Source organism: Podarcis pityusensis (assembly GCF_964106645.2).
Source record: "Podarcis pityusensis genome assembly, chromosome: 1".
Lineage (NCBI taxonomy): Eukaryota > Metazoa > Chordata > Lepidosauria > Squamata > Lacertidae > Podarcis > Podarcis pityusensis.
In genome coordinates, this window is record NC_138028.1 from 135,325,982 (window position 1) to 135,343,226 (window position 17,245).

A 17,245-nucleotide genomic window follows, 5' to 3' on the forward strand; every position below is an offset into this window, starting at 1 on the left:
ACATTAATGTAGACATATATTTTGAGAATGTTAATTGCATTGTGTATGTTTCTTATTACAGACCAAAGGATTTGCTTCTGCGAGTGCAGATGGGCATACCAAGGGAAAGAGATTATTACCACCCTGTGGATTTGGTATGGGATATCTCCAAAGAGTGTACAGCATGTGCATTGAGACAAAGAATTGCTTCATACTATTCATTACCAGCGGAGCAAATTGAAATTGCTAAATATTCTCCTGAGAAGTTTGAATGGATACCAATATGTAGTTGGGTAAGCTAAGAGATGCCAGAGACATGGAACAATATTGTCAACAATTCTTTGAATTGACATTTCACATTATCTAAATAAAAGATGCCTGTGTAACAATGACATTTAACACAGGAAGGGTTGAAAGAGAGAGAAACGGGATAAGTTCTTCTAATATTGTTCTTACCTGTTCTTTGTGCTGACTGACACTACTGTGCTTACTTAAATGTAATGCGCCATCGAATTTAATGTGCACCCTAAATTTCACAACGTAATTTGTCAAAAACAGGTGCACATTATATTCTTTCTTCCATCTGATCCCTCTTCCCTTCTCTCTGGTCGGGAAGGGAAAAGAAGGAAGGAAGGAAGGAAAGGAAGAAGGAGAGCAGCTGCGATCTGGGCTGGAGAGGGAGAGAAGAAGGAAGAGAGCAGAGTAGTGCAGTGGGCAAGGGCTGCCACTGGGACAGGGAGCAGAGCACCAGGAAACAGGGCAAGCAAGGCACTTTAGGCACACACACACTGGCAGACGCAGCCAGCTCCTCTTTGAATTGTTGTGTCATCCTCATTATGGCAATTAGTAGTAGTATAGGGGTTGTTTTCGTCTTCTTTTCTTTTCTTTTCTTTTTTAAGAAAGCAATAATGCACCAAAAAAGAGAGAGAAAAGATTCACAATGTAGAGGTAAAAAGTTAAGATTAGGTGATGGGAACAGTCAAGGAAAATTAACATACTGTATTTATTCGAATGTAATGTGCCATTGAATCTAATGCGCACCCTAATTTTCATAACGTAATTTGACAAAAAAAGGGCGCCTTACATTCAAGTAAATATGGTAATTCACTGCCTTTTCTCTTTCCCTGGTTTACAGCTTTGGCACCACTTCTTTTTTAAAAAACAACCAAAAAAACCCTGGCTTTCTTCGTGAGGTAGTCTCATCCTGTCAGTGATAAGTGGGTGGCGCTGTGGTCTAAACCACTCAGCCTCTTGGGCTTGCTGATCGGAAGGTCAGCGGTTCGAATCCCCGCGACCGAGTGAGCTGCCGTTGCTTGGTCCCAGCTCCTGCCAACCTAGCAGTTTGAAAGCACGTCAAAGTGCAAGTACAGTGGTACCTTGGGTTAAGAACTTAATTCATTCTGGAGGTTTGTTCTTAACCTGAAACTGTTCTTAACCTGAGGTACCACTTTAGCTAATGGCGGCCGCCACGCAATTTCTTTCCTCATCCTGAAGCAAAGTTCTTAACCCAAGGTACTATTTCTGGGTTAGCAGAGTCTGTAACCTGAAGCGTATGTAACCCGAGGTACCACTGTAGATAAATAGGTACCGCTGCGGTGGGAAGGTAACGGTGTTTTCATGCGCTCTGGTTTCCGTCAAGGTGTTCTGTTGCGCCAGAAGTGGTTTAGTCATGCTGGTCACATGTCCCGGAAAGCTGTCTGTGGGCAAATGCCTGCTCCCTCGGCCTGAAAAGTGAGATGAGCACCACACCCCATAGTCCCCTTTGACTGGACTTAATTGTTCAGGGGTCATTTACCTTTTACCTTACATTTTATTACATTTATGTTCTGCCCCTTTTCCAAGGAGCTTGAGGCAGAGAACGTGTTTTCTTCTCAAAACAAAACTGTGTGGCAGGATAAAGACAGTGACTAGCCCAAGGTCACCCAGTGAGCTTCAAGGCTAAATGGTATCTCCCTGAGTCTCATCAGTCCTAGACTTAACAATCTAACTGCTACACTACACTGGCTTTTAATGTGATGCTGTCATCCTCATCCTCATGCAGCCAATCATATTTGTGTATGTGATAAGATTACAAGCCAAATGGGCAAACCCTGAAACCCCCACTAAAATGGGAAGTGGCACATTTTACAGGGGGGCAAAATGTATCTCCCCTCCCCCATTTGTATGTGTTAAAATTACCTCTCTCTCTCTCTCTCTCTCTCTCTCTCTCTCTCACACACACACACACACACACACACAAACAAGCGTGTGTGTGCTTAATATTTGTGACATGGAAAATGACAGTGGATGAGATCCAGTGTGGTGTGAGTGGTTTTCTGCTCATGAAGTGAGACTTGAGCTTCATCTCTTCTCCTCTGCTTCACCCCACATCCCCGAACCTGTTCTGGAGGGTTGGGCACCCCTCTGAAGCAGATTTTGGGGTGCCCAGTGGGCTGGAGGTGTGGAATAGAGAAACAAAATCCCATTGCACATGCATTTTTGTTTTGCAAAAGCTCAAGATGGAGAACGTAATCTATTTCTAGTGCTCCTAAGCAGGGAAGCATTTACACTTAGCAATAAATATGAATATTTATCCTCAGAAGTTTATTGAGGACTTTTTTTTTTTTAGCAAAGCCATATATCTTCACCTCTAATCAGTTTTTGTTTTTAAAATTTTTAATTACCTTTCAGTTGTAAAAACGTTTTATTTTTTACCTGGAAATACAGGGAATATAAAATATTCTCACTCTCTGCACCAAAATCACAAGTAACCTCTGTTAGTTTATGATGCTTTTTTCATGTTAGTTCTCATTTGCATTCAGACACAGCAAGTTTCAAAGCGAAAAAAGAAGAAGAAAGGTGACAGTTTACAATTAAGCCCCTACAACCTGAAGGATGGAGATATTATTGGTGTGAAGGTAAATAAACTGATTTATCAACAAAATTCCTCTGCTTAATTCCAAGTGATTTCTCCACCACCACCACTGCATCCCCAGATAACAGAGCTCACAAGTTTTAGCACGTTTTCATGAACCGCTGAAAGAGGCTTTTCAGGGAGTACAAGTTGCTGCAGGCAAAGTTGGAAAAGAGAAAGATCCACAGTGTTGGATCTCCATACAACCCAGATTTAATAAGCTGTGAATTACAAAATCTAGGTGAATGTGTGCAAAAGTGTACAATTATGTGCTTTTAAATTGTGTTTTGGGGTATCTTGCAGCTGTAGATAATGAGGCCAGTTCATTTATGGTAGCCTATCTTTTGTTTTACTTACGATTTGAGATTTTTCTTTTGGGAGATCTGGTTTTCCATCACTCCCCATTTCTGTCAGGGGCATTCCTATTCTGCTTATAACTTCTAGCTGTGTTAAGAGGTTTTGATATGATAAAGCAGGATAGAAGTTTTATAAATAAGCACTGTGGGGTAGCTTTGTCCTCCTTTCCAACTGAGGAAAGTGCTTTCGCAAGAAATTTTTGGAAGAAGGTCATGTAATTTCTTTTCTTTGTAGCGAAGAATAGCGAAGAACTTTAATTCTTAAAAACATTACTTAATGCAGTTTAATGTCATTAGTAAAAAATACCACTTGTAAAAATGTATCTGCCTTTATAAGGAGAGTACTATTAGGAATTGTTTTCACAATTATTTCATTAATTTGCACAACAGAATCTCCTGCTTGATGACAGTAAAGACTTCAGTACCATGAAAGATGATATTGGAAAACAAATGCAGAAGCAACTTGCTATGGAAAAAACAAGGTATATCTTAGTTTTTTATAGAATTTATACCATGCCTTTCTCTCCAGAAGAAGCCCATATAAATTGTCTAAACATAGAAAGCAGTAAAATGAATCCAGTTGTGTCCTCAAATGTGGTGATTGGATTATTTTATGTAGAATTGGAATTGGCAATTGGAAAAGAGGCCTGTTAACAAAATGAAGAATGTTATATAGAAATGCTTCGCATTTCTGTTGACTGGCCTCTGCACATACATCTGTTCTAGAACAATGTAACTCTGGTTGTTGTCTCACTCTCTCCAAAACATGTGTTATTTAAGACAACAACATGGTCTGGAAGAGATGTTAGGGTTACAAATGATTATTGTAAAGCATCTACTTGCTTGCATTGTTGGGCAATGACCAGTTTGGCATCAGGGAATATGCAGGGCTAGAAAACAACTCAGCGCTATTTCCATATGATGTTCAATGAGTCAAATGAAAGATTTAATTACAACAAAGTATTATCTCAAAAGTTAGTAGGATGAATTATGATTTAGATTTTAATGCCATAAATTCAAGGGCTATTCAGTTGCACTTGTTTGCACGTTTGGTCTTCTGCAAGGTAATAAAATTGATTTTGAAAGAATGTGAATAATTGAAAAATGAAATTTTAAACCACCATATTATAGGACCTGATCTAGTTAAAGTTAATCATAGCCAGCATTAACTAACACCACATGAATGTGCTGGTCTATTTTTGTTTGAACTCTGGGTTTGAAGGAATGCTTCTATGGCATCAGCCAAGGAGCAGAACAGGCTGTTTTTATCCAACCCATTGATCTGTAGTGACCTTGCCTTTTTGGAAATGAACTCATTTATCCACTATGATATGCTGGGATTCTGCCCAATTTTCTAATACAGGATTCAAGTTTATGTGTTTTACAGCACATTTAGGATACTAATTATATACACTTCAGGGTTTGCATATTACAAATGTGCAATAAAGAAAAAGCCTGCAGAAAGAATTTATTTGCAATGGATTTCTATGATTCACCTCCCAGAGCAGTTCATCAAGATACTATTTCACATTTCTCCTTAGTAGAAATGCCCATCAAAATAGCCTGCAATTGCTGGGAGAGCTCAAGCTGTGGCCTGCCAGCCAGATCCTGGTACTCACCCCAGCTTTCAGGAGCTTTGTGTTCCAGACTCAAGCTTGCCTTGCATATATTTCTAATACTTGATTGACTAACTTTAATAGTGTATCTGCTTTTTGTTTTCCAGTAGCCAGAAGCCTGACTGTGTGCAGAATGATCACTACTCTGAAAAAAAGATGGCTAAGAATCGTAAACCTGAAGCAGCACTCTCCATCAGTGTAGGGGTTTTCAGCTGACTCCCTGGGTCTAAACAAACCTTGTATCTTACTGAATAGAATGGAGTTCCCTCAGTTTGGCTAGCCAAGGAACGGTCTTCCTTGAGACAAGCGCTCTATCCTATTGTGGAAAAGTGCTTTAATTCTATTATAGTTCAAGCACTTACTATCAGGGTGGGTATCTGCACTTTAATAATGAGAACATATACGAATATCTTAATCTTTCAGTGGTTGGTTGTAATAACCATGTGCTTTAATCTGATCATACGCCGTATTATCACTGCAGTGATTGCTTTTCCCCTCATGGATTTATGTACGTGAAAATATTTATGAAAATGTAGCCTGAAAAGTTAACATGTGCAGTGAATTCAGAAGGAAACTTTTGTCACCCATGGGAGTGACTCTTCAGACAAAATGTGAGAACTATTAGTTGAATTTAATGCATCCCCCTTTTCACACCATTTATTATGGCTGGAAAATCTGTGAGCTGCAAAGCAGCCTATGGCAGAACAATTACGTGCTTAGAGAAATGCTAAATTTAAAATTTCAACACACACTTTTCTGTGCTGTAATTTGGCCATTAAGTATTAACTCCAAACTTGATTAGCTACCAAGTAATTAGATCCAAGTTTGTTTTGGGGGGGGATGCCAAAATTTACAGGGTTAGTCTAAAAAACAATATAACACGCAGAAAGAAATAGCTGTAGCCTATGGCTTGGATCCAAAGTTCCCACTGTTCAAGTGGAAGACCTCTGTGTGTGTGTGTGTGTGTGTGTGTGTGTGCGCGCGCGCGCGCGCTTGCGTCCTTGCATGCATGCATGTGTGCACATATGTGTATTGCATATTCCCCTGCCCCTTTGTTCTTGTTTACCATATATTTTGGCCTGGTTCAAAATACACCAGCCCAAACGTCTCTCTATGCACATTGGGTGAAGTGAGATTATGTCTTTTTAACCCAACTCAGAAGGAATTCCTCTCCCACCTGATAACCACATGTGGGAGAAATGTTTGCCTATGGCTTAAATGCATACAGTGTAACATGGCATAATCTGGGACATTCTTCTTCTTTCATACACCTTCCTGAAACATTGCCCACATATATCGACAGCTGCTATCCTAAAGGGTGGAATCGGTGTGTTGGGTGGACTGTGAGGACAATATACTCTTGCTCTTCACCACGTATGAGAGAGAGAATGGAGGAAAATATGGTCTAAACCAGGCCTTTGTGGAAATAGATTTTTCTGCCAACATTCTGTGCAATCCTATATAAACAATACGGAGTTCAGAAATGTGTACTACTGAAGTAAACAGAGATTTAAATAAATGGGGAAAGGGTACAGGTAAATATCAGGATGTTTGCTGACCTTTTTTGTATATCATTTCCTAAGAGGCAGCCTGTATTTCTCATGTCAATGTATGTCTTTTGTTCATATAATTGCTGAAATGCCTGTTGGGAACCATATATCGTGAATGAACAGAATCCACCAGGATATAGGTGCATAGCATATTTAACATTATAGAAACATTTCTCCAAGAGTCCCCCAGAATCATTTTTTAAATGATTTAGGAAAAAGCGAACTGTTCCAAAAAATGTTTTTGTCAATAGTCCTCCATAACTTATTTCCATAAAGTATTTGTCCCAATGCACACTGTACATTTTCACCCCAGTATGAACTCTAGCAAATAATGGTCTAACCTTAAAAATTGGTATTTGAATACATATTTTGGAGAACAGGCCTGGGAAAGAAAGGCCACTGAGAGTGTAAATTGAAATAATGAATGATATTGGGCGGGGCGGGTGGGGGGAGATAGAGGTAACTGGGATTGATCAGGAAGAGGCAGCTGTTTGTGTAAGCAAACTTTGTTGTCATGGTTTCAGTTTACTAACTGATAGAACTATTAGCAAGTTATCCCTGTTCATTGGGTTTTCACATTTTGAAGGCCATTTTGCTGTTTGCATTCTTAACTGAAGTATAGATTTAAATTTATCACCTATCCAGGCACTGTACTGACATAGGATTCTCCAGAACCAATTATCTTAACTGACATATTAAAAGATCTAGTGTGTCGCAAGACGGAAACACAAGTCATAGCATGCTGTATCAGAGGGTATAAATAAGTTTAGTAAAGCGTGTACAATCACACCTGGGGGTGGGGAGGATCCTCCTTAATCCTTCATGTAGTGATCACTTGGGATTTGAGCAAATGCTGAATCTTCAGCATCTGTCCACCTGCTATGGAACCCCGGTCGCATAAGGCACCCAAGATGTAGAAAAAGGCTGCTAGTTGAGGAATCTGGGAATACTGCCTCATAAAGCAATCCCATGGGAGATTTTTTAAAAAAAATTATGAAGTTATTTAATGAACATGAGACTCAGACACGTTTATATACAAAAAGGAACTATGTGCCTTTAATAAACTGTAATGCAGTAATGGCTGCAGGAAGCCAATACCAAGTTGCTTGTGATGTTGGCTTGATTATTTTGTTATAAAATTATGGGACGTTCCACAATCGAACATTTTGTGAAAAGTTATACCTTTATAATGGAATGTCCAGGATTCCGCAGTTCTGGTTGTATTACAATGCAAGTAATTTTTTATAGTTAATTTTTAATAAGTCTGATTTTTCTTGTACTTGCAAAAGAAATAAAGAGCTTAAATGTTTTGTTTGTACTGTATTTATAATAAGGTATTTTAATTTTTATATTTTTAAATTGTTATGTCAAATCAAACACTACAAACAATAAACACAAATAAATATCAAAAACAAACATAGACAAAACCCCCCGACATACGTTTACCGCAACTAATATTTCACCCACGTGACTTCCCTTTACCACAACTTTACATCCTTAAGCCGGTATTTTTTATTTTATTTTTATCATCATCATTCCCCAGCCAGCCACTCTGGGCAGCTTCCAGTACGTATGAAAACATACTAAACATACTAAAACATCAGACATAGTTATTTATCTCCTTGACATCTGATAGGAGGGCGTTCCACAGGGAGGGTGCCACTGCAGAGAAGGCCCTCTGCCTGATTCCCTGTAACCTCACTTCTCGCAGCGAGGGAACTGAATCCCAATTGGAAGGGATCTAAATGGTTCACATCCTCTAGGCTTGCCTGGAGTTGATCAGTAATCACATAATCGCCTTGCCCAGGAATGGAAGATTTGAGACTGGTCGATAGTCGGCCATAGTGGCCGGGTCCAAAGAGGGTTTTTTAAGAAGCAGTTTGATAACTGCTTCTTTAAGCGGGTCAGAAAAAAACTACCTCACAGACGGAAGGATTCACCACCCCACAGAGCCCTTTGCCCAACCCTGCCCAAGCCACTTTTTATGAGCCAGGTGCTTTGTTTCAATAATAGATTAATAACTGCCTTTTTAGGTAAAGGTAAAGGGACCCCTGACCATTAGGTCCAGTCATGACCGACTCTGGAGTTGCGGTGCTCATCTTGCTCTATAAGCCGAGGGAGCCGGCGTACAGCTTCCGGGTCATGTGGCCAGCATGACTGAGCCACTTCTGGCGAACCAGAGCAGCGCACAGAAGCGCTGTTTACCTTCCCGCCAGAGCGGTATCTATTTATCTACTTGCACTTTGATGTGCTTCCGAACTGCTAGGTTGGCAGGAAACTGCCTTTTTAGGTTGAAACAATTTATTTGATGGTGAAGTATGTGCAAAAGAAACCATGAAAGGTTGGCAAAATCCAATTTTGAAGAAAATGTTAAAGTGCAAATGCACAATGTTAATATTACGTTGTGTTAAACAGTATCCCAGCATCTCAGAAGAGCCAGTGACTCGTGAAGAGTGGCTTCACACTCTGTTCTAAAACAGAGGTGCCAACCCAACATTGCATGATAAACTGCTTTGTGGAATGGAAGGGGGTTTTAAAAGCAGCTTGATATGGCACATGGGTATGCTCAAAGATAATGAAAGCATGTTCAAAGAAAAGGAAAACATTCCAGTTAAGTTAGTGAAGACCCTCATATAACCAAGAGCAGCCATGTTAAGTCAACGTTATTGCATCTATCTTGGGCTTCTGTAGAAATGTTTAGAATAACTGGTTCCTGCATTGCAGAGAGCTGGACTAGATGAGCCCTTGAGCACTTCCAACTTTACAATTCTATGATGTACAGTTTTTGTACTGAACCTAAAAAATTGAGTGCACGCACATTGGTAACAGTCATACCTTGATTTTTGAACAGAGTGCATTCTGGAAGTCTGTTCCGACTTTCGAAACGTTCAGAAACCAAGGTGCCGGTGCACCAGAAACAATAGCGGAAGCTGCATTGGACATTCAGCTACCAATTTTTTCCCCGAAAACTGGAAAACTTCCAGGTTTCGATCGTTTGGGAGCCGAAACGTACGAGTACCAAGGCGTTTGACAACCAAGCTCTTTCTGCATCAACCAATAACATGGCCATCTTTTTACTTGGTTTCATTTCCACATACTCCAAAAGGTCAATTATTATTCTTGTAGATGACTTTTATATTCTTTTATATGTCTATCCGGTAAGAAGCCCGCCTGGCCTCTGCTGATTATTTTGTTTAGAATCTTTTAAAATCTATTAGCCATCACTCCAGCATAGATTTTATAGTCTGTATTCAACAGGGACATTGGTCTATAATTTTTCATGTCTGTCAACTCCACTCCCTGTTTCGGGATTTGAGTGATCAGTGCTTCTTTCCATGATTGTGGTATATCTTTCCCTCCCAGTATATTATTCATTATTCTTTGTAATAATAATAAGAAGAGTTTGGATTTGATATCCCGCTTTATCACTACCCGAAGGAGTCTCAAAGCGGCTAACAATCTCCTTTTCCCTTCCTCCCCCATAACAAACACTCTGTGAGGTGAGTGGGGCTGAGAGACTTCAAAGAAGTGTGACTAGCCCAAGTCACCCAGCAGCTGCATGTGGAGGAGTGGAGACGCGAACCCGGTTCACCAGGTTACGAGACTACCGCTCTTAACCACTACACCACACTGGCTCTCATATAGGGAGGATTACTTCTTCCAGGTTCTTATAGTACATTAATGTGATTCTGTCAAGACCTGGCGATTTGCCACCTTTCATTTTTTTTATTACTTGTGCTATTTCATCTATTTCTATATTGGAGTTTAGGGCCTCAACTTCTTCTTTTTCAATTCTTGGTAATTTATTCTGTTGTAAATACTCTTCCATTTTATTAGCATCTAATTGTTCTTGTTTGTACAAATCTTTATAAAAGTTTAAGAATTTTATTTTTATTTTTACTGGGTCGGTTATTTCCTCCCCTTGGTCCAAAATTTTATTTATTTATTTATTTATTTATTTTGCTTTTCCTTTATCATCCATGCTAACAACTTACCGGGCTTATTGGCGGACTCAAAATACCTTTGTTTTGCCCATTTAATTTTAATTTCTACTTCCTTATTTAATATACTAGAGCTATGGGATTGCAATATCTTTATTTTTTGTACTATTTCATGACTTTTTGGATTTTTGATCAACTCTTTTTCATTAATTCTTATCTGTTTAGTTAGCTCTTGGATATTATTGTCTTTTATCTTCTTTAGCCTAGCCATTTGTTGTATTCCAAGACCCCTCATGTACGCTTTACTTGCATCCCAAACTACATTTATATCTGTATTTTGTTTCCCATTTATCTCGAAAAATTTCGCTAACTTGATAAATGGTAAATGGCGTTTCTGTGCGCTGCTCTGGTTCGCCAGAAGCAGCTTAGTCATGCTGGCCACATGATCCGGAAGCTGTACACTGGCTCCCTCGGCCAATAAAGTGAGATGAGCGCCGCAACCCCAGAGTCGGCCACGTCTGGACCTAATGGTCAGGGGTCCCTTTACCCTTTACCTTTTAACCGATATATATTTCTTAACAGATATGGTTAAAAATGTTCAGCAGAATTCACAATTATTCTTCACTAGTGTATTTTATGTCTTTTTTACTTCCAAATGGTGTCCTGCACAATACTTTCCACCAGGTATTGTGGTGCTGTTGTTGTTTTAAAAAAACAATTTTTATGGAGGCATCATGGTGGCTGCAACGGCACAAAACAGCTCCTGAAGCCAGCCAGAGTAAACGGCTCTGTCTGGCTGACTCCCGGGCTCCCAGGACTGCTGCCGTCAGCACCGCCAGCAGAGAGGAATCGGGGGTGCCTGGTCCGTCTATCAGAGGAGCCAAACCCCCCCCCCATGACCTTGATTTTGCTGGGAAGGCACCTGGCCACCCACCCAACAGCCCAGAGGATCTCTCCCAGTCCCACCAGGAGATGCTGGGGACTGAACCTGAGGCCTTCTGCATGCTAAGCAGTTGTTCTACCACTGAGCTATGGCCCTAGCTCACAATATTGCTGTCAGGATAAAATGGAGAAGGCAGAGGCTGAAGTGTGTATGCTCTGTGGAGGAAAGGTGGGATAGAAGTATAAGAAGGAATAAAGTATGTAAACTAGCCTAGAAGTGAATCAACTATAGTATATTTTTAACTAACTCTCCTAATAATTTGTATATAAATTATAAAAGTGGTATATAAATTTTGTTAAATGAAAAAGAGGAAATGTTCAGACTTTCAAACAGTGTGTTATGCCTGAGCCTTCATTGCTGAAACTCCCAACAGCATTTTTGTGCTCACAAACACCTGATGAAGGAACCATTGTGACATAAACCATTCAAGCAGAGTTAAAAGGGGCAACATGCTGTCAACAGTGGCAGTAGTTGGGAGCTCCCTGCTATTAAAAAGCCACAGGAAGTCTTTTCGTACTGCCTGAGGAATTAATCCCTTATTTAACGTTCAGAATTGCTGGATCGATTGAACAGGACTGGAGCTAACATTTGCTTGGATTTGGCACCATTGATAGGGAACTGCCTGCTGCGTCCTCCGCTTTGAAGTCACCCTAGTCTTTGGGCCTCCAGCACTTTCTTCAGCATGTCCAACCCATCTAAGAGGCGTATGATAATGGTGTTCTACTGGGTTAGGAAGAAGCCCCTGACAGAGAAGCCTTGCTCTACCACCTCGGCCAGACCTTCTGCCTCTGCACCGGCTTGCAACACTCCTCACATTTCACCCTACTTCACGAGGAGCAAGACACAACCCGCTCCGCTCAGGAGGTCCAGCAGGCGCAAGGTGCCGCGATTGCCGAATCTCACCGACCCCAAGTTTTTAAGATCGGTCATTGGCAGCGTTGGCCGGAAGAGAGCCCGCAGGCGTGGCAAGCCAAAGAAGACTCCGAGACTTCCAGTTTAACCGCGGACATCATAGAAGCGCGGAAAAACCTCTCTGAGGCTTTCCGAGCGGCGCGGGGGCTCTGAGGGTGGCGCAAGGGCACTGCGCACCTCCAAACCTCAAGGGGATCATCTTTGGGGGACAGGGGCACCCAGCGGCGCCACAGCTGCTCCCCTGTTTTCTCGGGGTTTTTTTTAAGGCCCGAGAGCGGGACAGAGTGGCAGGCGCGAAAGGGAAAGCACCACCACCCCCGCGCTGTGCTGTCTCTAGAAATGTATAGAAATGATGAACAAACTGTAAGAGAAGATGTATATTAAGAAAACCGCAACTGGGAAGGAAGGAAGTCGAGGCGTGATTTTACGCAATGTAAATAAGATGATATTAAGAATGATTGTAAAGACTGTTTTATTTTGTTTGTGGGAAAATTCAATAAAAAATATTATAAAAACAAAACAAAAGAAGACTCCAGCGGGAACAGGAAAAGGGGTGAGGGCTAGGCTAGAGGCAAGAAGGCTCCAAAGCTATTTGCGGGGTGGGATTGCTTTGGAAGATGCCTTCTTACAATCTCTCCCCTTGAACCACGTAAGGACATAAGAGATGCCTGCTGGATGAGGCCACATTGGCCTGTCTAGTCCAGCATCCTGTTCTCACAATGCCCAACCAGAGGCCTGTAGAAACAAGAGCGTTTTGTATTCCCTTCCTATACTTTCCATCAACTACTATTCACAAACATTACTGCCACTGACTGTGGAGGTAGAGCATAGCCATTGTGCCTAGTGGCCATTGATAGCCTTTCCTGCATAAAACCATCCAAGCTGGTGGCCATCACAGCTTTCTGTGGGATTGAGCTTCCAGAGGGGTAGCTGAGCATGCCTGCTGCAGCAAAAACAGGAATTAAAAGCACATTTCTCCCAAAGAATCCTGGGAACTACAGTTTGTAAAGGGTGCTACAAATTGTAGCTAGGCGGTAGAAGGGTAATCTACAGTTCCCAGGATTCTTACAGGGGAGAAGCGATAATGCTTTTAATGTATGGTGTGTACACAGCCTCAAATTAGCTACGCCAGCTCTGTAATACTAGAGCAATGATTATAATGCATATTGTTATTGTTGTTGTACTTTTATGAATATTATAAAACCCATTCCTGCAAGCCATGTAGTCTGGAATAAACTCAGTCACCTCTCCCATCATTAATTGTAGTCATAGTTCCTACATGCAAATGGAGTTCATTAATAATAACTAATAACGACTTGGAAAAGAACCTCCTGAAGCTTCGGAAAGACCAGAAAGGTTAGCTGGTGTGCTCCAGTGACGACCTCTAAAGGTGTGTGTGTGTACTGAACTTAATTACCCAGCAGGTGCCCTTTCGCAAAGTCTTTTTTTGTTCTTTTGAACAACAGCCATGGGAAAGTTGCGGGTTTAAGAAGAAAGACAGGTGAGAGGAGAGGTTGCTTGACCCTGCGCCCTCCTGGCATTTTTCTGTTTCAAAACCTCCCACCAACACCACAGGCTGCTTTTCTACTAGGGTGGGGAGGGGTGTTGGATCTGCTCCCCTGCCTTGAAGAAAGGCGCAGGTCAGATGTGGGCCCAGACCTGGCCACGCTTCGCAAGAGAGGTGTGTTGGTTCAAGGGGGCCACGCTGCCTGCAACTTGCACTCCTTCCTGACATGTCTTCCCCAAACCCCTTCTTCCAGAGGATGTGCTGAAGATTTCCATCACGTGGAACACAAACTCGTGGAACTACCTCGAGGCTCAGGCAGTGGTGGAAACCCTCCTCAAGCATGAGACGGCAGAGAGCCTCTTGCAATACGAAGGGATCAAAGCAGCTGTGGAGTCTCTCCTACCATACACGGCACTTCCAGAGGCTGGGCCGGTTACTGCAGGCCTCCATGTTCCTCGATTTCATGTGGCAAAACATGAAGCTGCCTGACGCCGCCAAGTGGGACGAGGAGATGGACACCTGATGAGCTTCGGGTGCCAGCGGCATGCGGGGCAGAAGAAGTGGACACTCCTGCCAAGTTGGCACTGCTCTCACCTGTGGAATATGTTGAATTGGTTTGTTAAAAAAAACTCCCACAAATGCACGTTTTTCATTTTGTAAAGGCATAAATCTCCCGAGAGTGTCTTCCTACATAAATCCCTTCCCCATCCCTGTTAAAAATGAAATAAAATTATTTAGCATTTAAAAAAAAACAATTTATATTAAATATTCAGTTTATACATCTCAAAATAAACATTTTACATAATATGATGTAACAATTGACTTCCCTCCTTCCCCTTTCATGGTTCATTGTACTTATCAACATTCCTGCATATTTTACTATAGCAAATCTAATCATTTCTCCATTTGACATCCTTCAAATATTTACCATACTGTTGAATTTATCTAAACACTACCAGCGTTTTCAATTGTACACAATTGTTTTCTAAATATTCAGTAAAATTTTTCCACTCCTCTTTGAATAAAGATTCTTCTTGCCCTCTTATTCTATGTTAAACCTGCTGCTTCTGCAAATTCTATCATCTTAAGTTGCCAGTCTTCCTTACTAGGGATCTTGCTCATTTTCCATCTTTGGGCTAGCAAAATTCGAGCTTCCGTGCTGTGTGGAGGTGGGGGTGGGTGTATATGCATGCACTTTGTTTCATTAAAAAGCCTCTCATCACTGCCTTACTGGCATCCCAAACCATATTTAGATCTGCTCCTTTATTAAGGTTGAGGTTGAAAAATTATTGTAGGGAACATATTCCCTTATTAACAATTTCTATATGATGTAGTATCGCATCATTTAGCCTGCCATGGTCATAAGAATACCATTGTGATCTGATAACATCCTTGGTTATATCTCAACCTTTTTTACTCTAGTTGTCAGGTCTTTCAAAGCCCATAACAAGTCTTTTCTACTTGAAGAATTGTTGCCTTTGAGAAAAAAAAGTGGATTCCCGGACCAGTGGGTGTCTGAGACACCAAAGATCAGTTAGATCCATGTTGGCCACCATGTTGAAGAAAGCGTTAGGTAGTTTCCCTTCTTTAGAGTCTGATTTTTTTATAGATCAGTCTAAATCTAGGGACACCACACCATTAAAGTCACCCATCATTATTAATTTGCCATCAAATATCAAACAGTTTCTCTTCTATAGTTTTGAAGAATTAAGCTTTCTGCTTGTTAGGAGAATATACCATATTTTTTGCTCTATAAGACGCACCAGACCATAAGACGCACCTAGTTTTTGGAGGAGGAAAACAAGAAAAAAAATATTCTGAATCCCAGAAGCCAGAACAGCAAGAGGGATCGCTGCGCAGCGAAAGCAGCGATCCCTCTTGCTGTTCTGGCTTCTGGGATAGCTGCGCAGTCTGCATTCACTCCATAAGACGCACACACATTTCCCCTTACTTTTTAGGAGGGAAAAAGTGAGTAGAGCAAAAAATACGTTAATAACCATGGTGGGCTCTGGTTGGAATTGGGATTCCTTCCTTTGGTTGGAATCCATCTGTCTTGGGAAACTAGAAGAGTGCACTTTTGGGGATGAAATCAAACTTTGAGATTTACAGCGTCGGCTGTGTCTCTAGAGACTGATATCACCCATCTCCCTTCTGCGCTATCTGAGTATAAGACAAGCCCCAATTTTGAACACTGTTTTCCAGTTAAAAAGCTAGTCTTCTACATGGAAAAGTATGGTATGTCTCTCTCCACACACACACACCCCATTCCCTTGACCCTCACAACTGTAGGCCAGACCAAGAAACAAAGCAAGTGGCCTCTAATTGCTCATCTAATTCCAGCACTCCAGCTCATTAACCCTTCATTTGCTGAATCTTCAGCAGGCAGCGCATTTCCATTAAACCAGCGCTTTTCAAACTGTGTGTCACAACACATTCATGTGTCAGCCGCGGTGTGTAGGTATGCTGTACAAATGCTCCCCGCGCTCCTCTTGGGGCTAGAAATTGAGGCTTCTCAGGCAATCTAAACTTCACTGAATTGCAGGTCCTGGTGCATGCACAATATGGTCAAAACACGTGTGATCCATTTAACCTGTTGGCTAATTCTCATGGGGCAGCAGTGCTATTGTTATTTTTTAATACGCCCTTGCATGCCAGGGCTCTGTGACCCCCTCACCCCCAATAGAGGGTAATAACCAGGCAGGACAAGGAGTGTAAGTGAAGAGTGGGCCAAATAGGTCACAACTTTATTGATTACAGAAGTGAAGGCTTTGCCTTAGGTCGTTGGGCATAACATTTGAATTCCAGTCCGACTGCTGGATGTGTATTCTTGGGTAAACCCAACGGGGAGGGGGTGTCCTATGACCCACATCAAATAGAGGTATCCCCTCCTCCCAAAGTGTCCCTGTTTTAGGTGTGCTATGGCTCTAGGCCCCGCCTGGGCAGCCAAAGAAGCAACTGCTCACAGATCCCTTGAATGGGATACCCTTAACCAAGGAGGGGCAGGCGGAGGCTACAACCTGCCCTCCATTTAAAGACTAAGGCTGACCCAATGCCCAACTGCCTTACCAGTTTGCCAAGCAGAAAGACTCCTGGCGGGCCCCGACAACGTCCACGGCCAGGCCATGAACCAGCCAGCAGCCCATCTTGGAGGAAGGGAGAGGCCTGCGCAGGAGCCCGCCTTGCACGGGGGCTGCAGCCCACTCCGGGATTGCGACGGGGTGGGGAGCGGGGCCAGGTCACAGCGGCGCCTGCGCAGTGAGGGGGCAAGCGGGCTTCCCTGGTGAGCTCGAGGGAACTTTAAGGGTTCTTGTGGGGCCAGGCCAGCTCCAGGATCTGACGGTCCTCTCAGACAGTGGAGCCATCAGGGCAGGAATCTGGGGCAAGTGTCCCTGGGCCCCACTTGGCACAATGACCAGGACCCCCCCCCCCAAGTTAACTAGGCTGGCGTACCACATTTTAAATTTCATTCTGAAAACTCAGTATGCCAAAGAATTTTATTTCATTTTTAAAGGGGATGAGGAAGGGATGTATGTAGGAAGACACTCTTG

At 42.1% G+C, this 17,245-nt stretch overlaps 1 protein-coding gene across 6 annotated transcripts in view; it reads left to right on the forward strand.

The window, feature by feature from the left end:
• The window catches only part of USP40 (ubiquitin specific peptidase 40), a 44,655-nt gene extending 39,518 nt beyond the window's left edge, over positions 1-5,137 (forward strand). For 4 of the 6 annotated variants that reach the window (XM_081015724.1, XM_081015728.1, XM_081015726.1 and 1 more), the window contains exons 29-32: positions 62-272; positions 2,781-2,876; positions 3,619-3,710; positions 4,952-5,137. In XM_081015724.1, coding sequence (XP_080871850.1) covers positions 62-272; positions 2,781-2,876; positions 3,619-3,710; positions 4,952-5,060 — 508 coding nt within the window. In that variant the 3' untranslated portion in view covers positions 5,061-5,137. The remainder of the gene's footprint in view (positions 1-61; positions 273-2,780; positions 2,877-3,618; positions 3,711-4,951) is intronic. The other 2 variants (XM_081015727.1, XM_081015730.1) reach the window with 1 other exon arrangement.
• Positions 5,138-17,245: the final 12,108 nt, after the last annotated feature.